Genomic DNA, 11,682 nt, shown 5'->3' on the forward strand with positions numbered 1-11,682 from the left:
AAAGTAATCAAAACACCATTAAATACCAATGAAACCAATTAAGGAATAACAATGACAACTGAATACTCAATCTGTTCTAACACATGTTTCACAACAGAATTACTCCGAGATGTCTCATCTCATCAACTCAAGTGACGAGTCTCAAACCAAAGATCATATGCTCATGGCACCTTGTGCCGACATTATTAATCATGATCGCACGGACAACTTACATGTCAATATCTCAATCCACCTGGCATGGTCACGTGCTCAATATCACAATTCGTCCAACGTGATAACGAGATTAATATCACAATTCGCCCTGCGTGGTAATGGGCTTAATATCACAATCTGTCATAGGCTCACACAATGAAAGCAGATAGTACAAGAATACATGGACATGATCCATATATGTCAAGCTTCACACTCTTGAACTGATATAAGTGGCATGCTATGGTATATGCTTGTGCGAGTGTACTATCACAGTCCAAGTCAATAATTAATATTAAAGACATCGAGTAGCTCATTGAAATCAACACAACAAGTCACATAAGGTGCATGACATACACAAGAAAAAATACACCATTACATGAATATCATCAACATAATTCCCATGCGTGGTAATGGGCTTAATATCACAATTCGCCCTGCGTGGTAATGGGCTTAATATCACAATCTGTCATAGGCTCAATTTCACAATGAAAGCAGATAGTACAAGAATACATGGACATGATCAATAGATGTCAAGCTTCACACTCTTGAACTGGTATAAGTGGCATGATATGGTATATGCTGCTGCGAGTGTACTATCACAGTCCAAGTCAATAATTAATATTAAAGACATCGAGTAGCTCATTGAAATCAACACAACAAGTCACATAAGGTGCATGACATACACAAGAAAAAATACACCATTACATGAATATCATCAACATAATTCCCCTAGGACATCCCATATCATCCCTCACATAGTCACCTTTATCTCTCCATATTGATAACATTAGAATAGCTACCTTTATTGCTCCGCCTAGACATTTACACAATAGCCCCTCTTATCACTCTGATAGCCATCTGTATCACTCCGCCCTGATGATATCATTAGCCACTCGTATAACTCTGATAGCCACCTGTATCACTCCGCATAATAGCCACCCTTATTGCTCCGCCCAAACAATAACATAGTAGCCACCTCTATCACCCCGCACAATCAACAACAGTCAGATGCCACCCTTATGCTTCGCATAACAATAATCAATTCACACAACAAATCCACATGTGCTAACATCATAATAGCATGACATATCAACTCGTACCACAAGTGCTCATAGGTCATAACCTTTCCAAAACAACAATATGAATATCACCACAACATATGGCCCACAGCTCAAACACTATATGTACAAAGTCTCAATAGAAACAAAAAGAACGAGGAAAGTAACTCAATAATAAACAATACCTCATTAAAACACAACTTTTAGATTAATGACTTTCAAAGAAATGGATAGAAAATCAGACGAGATGGTTGTGTGTATGTGATAGAAAAAAGTTAGAGCTTGATAGAAAATTGAAGGAGCAGCTGAATTAGATCTACAAATCATGCATATACTTCAAGTATTAGTCCTTAAATTTTAAATTAAAATATATCACTATAGTAAAATACTATCTGAAAAAGCAAACTACAATATCATAAAATACACAATAATATATAAAGAGAGGAAAATAGAGATAGTGTGAGGCTAATTATACTATAAATTAACTTAAGAAATAGTATAAACTATCAAAATAATACTCAAAAATAATTCTGAGCAAAAGAATAAAAGTCTAAGGCTTATGACATGTATTAAAAGAACTTTTTTGTTTAACCTTTGAACCAACACCATACATTTAGAAAAATAATACAATAATATTCGTATTATAGATAAACATAACAAAAAATCAAAATATTGTAGAACAAAAATTAATGCATAAAAAGGATAATAGATATAATATGGTTCTATCTTCACATTAATTTATTTGATAAAATTAAGTAAATAAATAATACTCAAAATATTATTGATAAATTTAAATATCGAAATAACTATGAAAAAGTCATACAGGATAAAGTCAAGTTCAATTTTAAAAGTAATAAAAAATTATATTCATTGTATTATATTAAGTTGGCAATTTATTAATAGTTCATATGACAATTTAAAAATATTAAGTAACTGATAATACAATTAGATAAGAAAGGAACAAAAAAAATATAAATTTGTGGAAAAATATAAAAATACAACACTTATATTTAGAATTATGATGAGAAAAGTCGTAAATATATACATAACTAAAATCATAATAAACAAATAGTTATAAATGAAGAATACTAAAAAAACAAATATCCAAGCGCAGCGTAAAATATATATACTAATTAAATTTCTCATTTAGGAAATTTAGTTAATAGATAGAACTCATAATTTCATAATAAAAAAATATAAAGATACTATTATGATATTATATATAAGATAAACATTTATATATACAACACAAATTAATAATTATTAAAATATTAGTAGTTTTTTTATAAAAATAATAAAATGCTTATCTCTTTGTACTTTTGATGAATTCAAAATTATAATTTAGTAAAACATATTACATTATTTAAATTTTTAGTAAACTACAAAATTAGAAAACTAATCAAATATTACAGTAGAAAAGAATGTATGAAAAGAGGGGGATAAAGATAATTTTATGATATTTATATTTTAAATTGATTAAAAATAAAAGATAAATAAATAACACTTAATAAAATTATCAATAAATTTAGATAATTGAAGAATTTTGGACAGTATAATATAGGTTTAAAAAATATTATATTATATTATATTATATATATATTCTGCTAACCTATTACATGATTGTAGTAGGTTAGCATTGTATATTTTTTTACTTTCACTTAAATGCCCTCACCAGCAAACAAACCATATATTAATAGGAGGGGCAATGTTTTAAAAGAGAAGTAGTATCAAAATATTAAGTCAATTGACAAGTTAATAAAAAAGTCACATTAGTAAATATATAGTATTAACTACTTGCTAATTTGACAAAAAGAATAAATAAGGAATAAATAATTTATTTGTTACTATATGATGTGTATCCTTTGAGTTTGTATAGATTTTATTATATTTCTGTGCACTATATTAAATAATAAAATATAACTAATATTTATTAAAATAATATAATATATTGATCATAATTTTATAAGATTAATATGTCAAATTATCCGCCCATCGCGTGAGTTCTAATATTATTTTTCTTTAATAACGAAGGAATTATTATGTTTGATATCATTAATTAGAACCACATCAGTATCTGATTACATGTGGACTATGATGACAAGCATGCCTATTACATTGATGTCGGAGGAGCAATACTAATGCATTGTTATACTTCTACTTATTTATATTTGTCTTTAAATTGTTTATAGCCTGTTTGGCCAAATTTTATTTTGGGCCAAAAGTGTTATTTTTTTGTCAAAAGTGCTTTTGGCTAAAAAAATTAAGGTGTTTGGCCAAGCTTTTAGAAGGAAAAAAGTGTTTTTGAGGAGAAGCAGAAGTAATTTTTGAGAAGCAGAAAAAATAGCTTCTCTCAAAAAATATTTTTGAGAAAAATACACTTAGAAACAGTTTTCAAAAGCTTGGTCAATCACTAGTTAGTGTTTTTCAAATTAATTAGTCAAACACAAACTGCTTCTCACCAAAAATTCTTTGAAAAATAAGCTGATTTTAGAAGTTTGGCCAAACAAGCTATTAATCCCCGCATTAATAATACATTTTTTTTCCAATGTATTATAACTTAAAAGGTATTTTTGAGAGAGGTCAGGACCTCAGGGGCGAGACACATTAGGAGCGCAACGCAAGCATGATGGGGCGTAGGTCCCAAGTTTTCGGGCGTTCGTCTAAGCCTAAGTCCCAACTTTCTAGATATTCATTTGAGGCGCAAGTCTTTAATAACTTTTCCAAGTTTGAGCCATAATTGCCTAATTTTTTTTTTTAATTCTTAAATATTCAAAAGTTAGTTCATAGTAAATTCTCAACTGAAAAGACTCAAAAGTCAAAGGCCTTTTCTAATTGTGTGTCCTAATATTATAATCCTTTTTTTTATTCAATAACCAATACTCTTTAGCTATTTGTGTGCAAAGTGCAAACTATAATATTGCTACCCTTTGTAACTGCAGAAATGAATTGTCTACCTTCTTCCCTGCTAACTTCTTCATCTTTAGACAAATAGTGTTTGACAATGTAGCCCCCCTTTGTAGTGCAGTTTCCACCCGCATGCCTTAGACCACTTTCTTTGAAGATGAACTCAAACATCACAGAAATCTGTTACATTAGTTTAGACAAACAGGGTTTCGACATGGCCAAGAAATGTATCTTAACTAAAAGGGTCATCAAAATACAAATATTTAAAGATAAAAGAGTTCTACGTCCACAACAGATGGTGTTTCATTCATTGCATCAAATTCAAATATTCCTGCATGTAACGAGAATCCAACCATTTATGTGATGTTACTGAAAATAAATGTTATAATTTAGTGGGATAGCCATTTTATGAAATTAACCTGTAGAAAACACAAGGGATTGGCAGCAAAAGCTATTATCCTTTTCTTTTTTTTCTTTTTTTGGGCTACTTTGTTATTCAAATTATTTACCCTTTTATTATTGCCAGAAGGAAAGATCACAGCTGGTTCAGGAGAAGAAAGAGCTCAACTGACTTAGTATAGATGACGTTGTCTTTAGAGCCATAATACAATTGAAAATTACCCCATGGCATCATGCATCAAATATGGCATTGAGCACTACTGGAGCTTAATTTGCTTGTAGTAGATCAGCTCCTGCCTTTATTGATCAATGCTATTAACTTGATTTTTGTTTCAGAAGATACTGATATCTAATAACATTCAGTAGTGAAACACATTTTAGTTAATACAAGGAAGGTCAGTTTAGTGGGAAGCTTTGGGAAATTGAAGACAGTTAGAGATTGTGTTATTTCTAACTAATTGGGAATGAAACCCCAACCCCCCCCCCCCCCACCCAAAAAAAAAAAAAAAATGAAGGCCTTAGCGGCTGAGAAAGTACTCCATCATGTTGTTCAATCTCGACACAGAACTCAAAAAGAATATTATAAGAAAACATGTCCTAGTCAGCTGCACTGGCATGAATGGGGCATCAGAAGATCAGGACTGTTATATTCCTACCTGAAGAATGCTACTGAAATCCAGCAACTATCCATGCTCTAATTTTTCATCTTCACTGAATGTGTTTTTCCATATGTTAAACAAGTAAACAACTGTGATTGAGATTTAAACAAGATTCAATCAGAACCAACGTCTACTCCTTTTTTCTTCAGGAATTCCTTGGCTTCAAGAATATCCTACAAAATAAAAACAACAAATGAACATGACGAGATATGATTTTCGTTATGTTTCAAGAAGACCCCATCATCCTAACCAATTTTCCAATTATTTAATCCTTTTATTCACAACCATAAGCCCTTGTTTTCCCAGCACTATCTTGGCTACCAATCGCCCCCTCAGCTGGCAAAATAGTAGGCAATATTTTCTTAAACAAAAAAGTGCAGCTGTACCTGCTGTAAGAAAAGAGCCTCTTGAGGACATGTGGGAAATGTCATTAGACCAATGCCTACCATGAAAAGACCATAGCAACCAAGCGACATAATGAGGTATAGAGGCAACTGCGACGACAATAGCAAGAAACTAAGAATCACTGAAAAATAAGAAACTTTAACCAACTGCCATTGCCAAAGGTAACAAAAGAGATGGTCAATAAGAGCTCACCAGCCAAGTGTAACTCTCTGGAATTGTTGATGTCTGCAACAAGCCTATCCAAATGGCAGCTACTCCAAGCAATAGCGTCAAGATCTTCACGATTTGTTTCATTGGATCTGCAGCAGTGCGTTGCTTTGACGTGAGTACTAGAGGAGACAAAAGTCTTTAATACATATAATAAACTAGGAAACTATTGATCAACAGCCCAACAACTAAAATGTTAAGAAGTCAATCAAATAAACTCTTAATGTACAATCTAAAGCAAACAAGGTCAAAAGCGTAGACGACAAAGCCATCAACGCAGTCATCAGACTCTCGGCGAGAGTGTAATGCAGCATACATGTTATGTGGGATAGCAAGGAAAAAAAAACTTTGCGGCACATGTAAAGCCTATTAAGGATTCAAGGGAACAGAGTGACTGAATGGCCTGACATGTACGCCCCCAAAACATGCATTTCGATGGATGTTCTTCAGATACAACTATTGCCACAAGAGGAAACCGAGCACCGGGTCCCATAAGATTATAGAAAACTTAACTAAATAAATACAGTTGAAGCAGAGTAGAAAGCCTGGATTATCTTTTAGTCCTGGCAGCTATTGAGAAAATTCAGGTATTGGTGGCTCCAACTGAGAGGCATCAGGAACATAACCAATTTACGGCAAATTAAGGTAGAAGGTCTTTCCATATGAGAAACCATCTTAGAAACAAAGATTCGGAGGAATCAAGAAATACACGTCAGTAAAGTGAGAAATTCAGTTAAAATGCCAGTTTCAAAAATTCTCGTAAATAGAAAGAACTTCCTTTGGACATACTTTTGTTTTCCAGAAAGTTTCCAGTGACTCCAACCACTGTGGAGATTTACCATGAAACAATAGTTGATAGTCTAAAATGTACCATGAAACATTAGACTGTAAACTTATTCAATGTGATGACAATTCAAATTTATAGAAGAGAACGTCACACAAATATGGCAACAGAGGGTTCCCACCCTGTCATCCCTTGAACAAATAGATCGCTAATTGAAATTTCTAACCTTCAGCTATCAAAATAACAGCACTTGAACTTGGACAACAAAGGAGCATTTTTCTTTTGTTGTTCGTACTTGGAGCTTTATGTTCATTATTGTACATAGACCTAGCAAGTAATAGGTTTTCACCCCTTTTCTATTCCTCGGGTTTGCATTAGTGGCAAATTATCCATCTTGATTCAGGAATGGCCTTTGCTGTTTTCATGTTTGTTGTATTTCCTTTTTTTTTTCTTTCCTTTTTCTTCAATACACTAGAGAGTCGCATTATGGGTACTCTATTTCTCAATGTCATGGAGGCTGTTTTCTTGCCTTGTGGCTAAGTATATCCATAACAAGGAACAGTTCAACCATGATGAACTGCATATCATGTCGATAGTAATTTTACCCCTGTCAAAAGATATCTCCAGATAGTTATGGCTGGTGACCATCAGAAGGTATTAAGATGTTACACATTTCCAAAAGTATGTATGCCAATAATATGCCAATATAAAAAATAAATAGAAAATGCCCATTTTTACTGTGGCTAACATGCTAAAAATTGCTGGTTCTTGCTATCTGTGCGACAACCAATCCATGTAAGCAACCTTTATGACTTTGATCTCCAATAAGAAGAAGCTACAACTGCTCCTCTACGATATGTATGCATTAAGACTTTATGAATCTCAGGCTTCCTTGATATCCCCTAGGCTGTCCCTAAAGGACTTCGTTGACACTGTTTGGCCTGTCACTTAAATATTTTAGGATACTTATACAGATGAAAAACAAGGTTCCCAGTTGGTCATATAATGTACTCATATGCTCGTTGACTGCAGTTGATCAACTATGGACCATTTGCATTTAAGACTTACTAGCTGTGTTTCTTATTTTTCCTTAAAACACAGTGTGAAGATACTTTGGACAGGTCTTGAGCTTCAGGGATCCTGTAAAAGTAGCAACTTGATGTGTCTAGAAAATGGGTAGATTGCACTAAAAAGTTGGAGGACTACAATAAGGAATCCATACTTAACACTTTTGGGTCCCCCGAAAGTGACAACTCGTGAATCAAACGCATTCTAAAGATCAAAGTTAGGAACGGTGTTGTTAAAGGCTCGTCCAAGGCGCACTAAAGCTCTGAAACTAGCTGCAAAATAGGCTGAATGCTTGGCCTCACTTAAGCAGTGCTTCAGAGGTGATTTACAAGAATGGCCTTGGAAGTTGGTGGTCTTGAGCTTTTGACCCTGCTTGCCCCATGGAAAAACCTTCAACTTTAAAAGGTTCGAATTTTGACCTCAAAGGTTTGCCAATGGGGCAAGCATGGATAAAAGGTTTGCCCCTCGGGCAAGCGGGAGGACAAAAATTCAAGACCACCCTTTATGGTGTCATATTTTTGCATACAGTGCAGTCACCAAAGCGCTAAGGCGTAGGCCGCATCACGAATTGGCATTGTTGTAAAGAGGCTAAATAATATTTCACTGAATATTTCACGAGATTATACAGTTTTTAAATAGTTCCTATAAAATTGTTGTTCTCTTTTTCTTTTCGGTTATATATATATATATATATATATATATATATATATATATATATATATTACGTTGCTCACATAACATCAAAATTTGCTCCATGGCTATAGCTAGCACTGCCATGAGAGTCAAAAATAGGGATAATACCATTACTACTACTACTACAACAACTGATCCTCATTCCCAAACAAGTTGGGGCCAGCTATTTGGAATCCTCACTGGCCATATTATTTCATATAAACTCATCTAGGCGATGATACCATTACTGTATGAAAATTGTTTTTCTTGGAAAAAGTTTTCCTAGAATTTCTGATCAACCAAACATAAACCACCAAATCGCCCATAAATCCACAAATAACTCTAACCCCATAAAATTTTACAGAAATCCCAATTCAATTTCAGCTAAATTCATCACGCCCAGATGATAAAAATCTCGTCTTTTCACCAAGTAGTTCTAGAAGACGGGAATAACAAAGCAAATGAATTTATGTTCGGAAGAAAGAAAAAGAAAACAGAAAGTGAAATTACAATCGAAAATAAACCTGATATTGAATGTGAAGCGCTGCTCCGATTTTCCGACTGCTGATTCTGTTTCTTCTCAAATCTCAATGGTGCGCTCAACAAAGAGGAAGATCCGTACGAATCAGGTTTTTAGTTATGTGTGGTGTTTTTCTTTGGTTATTTGGGTGTTTAACTTAACTTATCCACCAAATACGAGTATATTTTTAGACAACTTAATATTCTTATAACTGATCATTACTTATATTTTATTTGGAGTGGGACATTTTTGCCCGAAATTAGTATTTACCAATCGACTGTAGCAGAAGTTTTTAAATTTTACTTTAAATTATATTATGATCATGTGTACTTGCTCTTAGCATATCGTTTCGTATTTACATTAATTTTAACATAAATTTGTGTAAATTTCATGTGCAAAATACTTCCAGAAAAAGATTACAAGTTTTTCTCCTACTTTAGGTTATGGTTAAAAATTACAATTTATTATACATTAGGTTAGAGTTCAATTAGAGTCAAAGAGAGATATAAAATGATTTGCTAACAACAAAGATATAACCAACGTATAGAAAGCAGAAAAATTAAGATACTCCATAAAGTAAAAGGGTATTTTTCACATTATTTTTTCTAAACTTAAAATTAGATTCACTTCGAACCCGACAGATAAGAAGTTGGATGATGCAAATAATCTTATTTTTATAGTCTTACATCTAGAAGTTGGCCATTTTGTAGGGAGTTCGAAAAAGATAATTTGATTCGAAGATTAAAATTTAAAACTAATACTTCCTCCTTCTCAATTTATATGATACTATTTTTTATTATGTTTCAAGAAATTAATTTATTTGATACTATTTTTTATTATGTTTCAAGAAAAATAATATATTTTTATGTTTAATTTAATTTTAAAATTTATTTTATTCTTAATGAGATAATTTATAGACGCATAAATATGTATGACTTATTTAAGATCATAAATTACTAATATATATTTTTTAAATTTGTATTTATAGCTTGTTTGGATGTTACACATCGTTTCATAATATATCATATTGTATTGTATTGTTTGATGAATATAATGTTTGGATAGATTGTGTCATTTGTTGTTGTTTCATGATATCACGCACTGGCAATATAAAGAATAAACTTGTAATATTATTAAAAAACTTATAATATGAGGTAAATTTATTATATAAAAAGGTAGGGTAAATGATAAAATAAATTTTTTAAATAATAATGAAGGGTGAGATGAGAGAAAAAGACAAGATAATGACGCAACTATATCAAATCGATCGTTACATAAAGTGGCACATTTTGTCGTTACGTAACGACGGATTTAACGATACAATACAATAAAATTTAAGTAACAACCAAAACAAATATCGTATTTAAAGAAACAATACGATACAACACAATAGGTAACAAGCATCCAAACAAGCTGTTAGTCAAACACCATAATATAAATTGAGATGGAGAGAGTATCCAAACTGGTAATCTGATTTAAGAAAAATGGCTAACTTTAAAGGGAAAAATACCAAAAAAGACATTATTCACCAATAACTAGCCATTTTAGTCATGCTACCAAAAATAGCCAAACGAAAGTACCAAGGATATACAACATTAAAAAAACATAGGCAAAAAAAAAAGATTTTTTTCCAGTAAGTATTGTTGCGATTCGTCGAAAATACATAGATGGAACAATATACAAAATTTGAGGAAGTTTTGTCACGACAAACTTTCCCTCCGTTTAGGTATCGTGATGGCACACAGTCTTAGGGACTAGGTAAGCCTAATTCATACTTAAATACCACAATAAGAAATGAAATTTAATAGTCTTGAAGCAGAAATCTCTACAAAATTTATAATTCCCAAAATCCGGTAGTACAAGTCATAAGCTCTACAGAGTTAGCTATCACTTCTAAATATAGCTGTTCAGAAAAGAGTGAAAACAGTTGAATACAAGTAAGAAAGTGACTCCGAAATAAGTTTACTTTGAGTCTCCTCAACAATGATCCGCCCAGCTACTAATGATCGATACATGGATCTGCATAACAAAAATGTGTAGAAGAGTAGCATGATCACACCACAGCAGTACCCAGTAAGTATCAAGACTAACCTCGGTGGACTAGTGACGAGGAATAGTCAAGACACCTATCGGTCCAATAAACTATAAAAATATAGGAACAACGGAACATGATGTATATATAAAGACTACACGAAATGGCTAACAATACTACAATCATAATAAGGGAAGAAAACAACAAGTAACAACAGAAATACCAAAATAATGACATAGAAGAGCGAGCGAAAACACAAACCCAAATCCTAAATTCACAATACAGTAAAGGTAAGCAATAACTCAGATCCTACGACAGTGTTCACATCAGGTCTTATCCAACAATTTCCACGAAGTACTAAATCTAGGACAAATTACAACTCACGGGTCTTAGTATCTGAAATCTAACTCTTGGCATCCTATGCCCCCATCACACCTCATGGTCATACTGACAACTCACTTGCTAACTAGAGCCACTCTCACATATATAACAAGTAAACAAGGGTATGCATCTATACTCAGCAAAATCACGAGGACTTCACATCCAATAGGAGTGTTCAACAACGTATATGCTTGTGCAAGTGCTTGAACATAGTTTCTACCAGCTAATAAGCATAAGGAAAAGAACATACAGCACATAAGATGTTTCCTCACAACTTCCATGAGATAAAGCTCATACAGGTAAGCGTACCACAATACAATATCAAACAACAAGAATGCCCCCAGGCCATCACAAATCATCACAAACAATCCCTGACATGGCCCACCTTGTCTCGCCACGTG

General features: G+C 32.8%; 1 protein-coding gene across 1 annotated transcript; it reads right to left on the reverse strand.

Annotated features, from left to right (window-relative positions):
- Positions 1–5,076: 5,076 nt before the first annotated feature.
- On the reverse strand, positions 5,077–9,043 carry LOC104215689 (dolichol-phosphate mannose synthase subunit 3-like). Its single transcript, XM_009765578.2, has 4 exons — positions 8,873–9,043; positions 5,810–5,916; positions 5,599–5,706; positions 5,077–5,385 (listed from the first exon to the last, which is right to left on the reverse strand). Exons 2-4 carry the CDS (start codon positions 5,909–5,911, stop codon positions 5,326–5,328), a joined length of 270 nt encoding a protein of 89 aa, XP_009763880.1. The 5' UTR covers positions 5,912–5,916; positions 8,873–9,043; the 3' UTR covers positions 5,077–5,325.
- Between the last annotated feature and the right edge of the window lie 2,639 nt (positions 9,044–11,682).

The sequence above is a fragment of the Nicotiana sylvestris genome, chromosome 11 (genome assembly GCF_000393655.2).
Source record: "Nicotiana sylvestris chromosome 11, ASM39365v2, whole genome shotgun sequence".
NCBI lineage: Eukaryota > Viridiplantae > Streptophyta > Magnoliopsida > Solanales > Solanaceae > Nicotiana > Nicotiana sylvestris.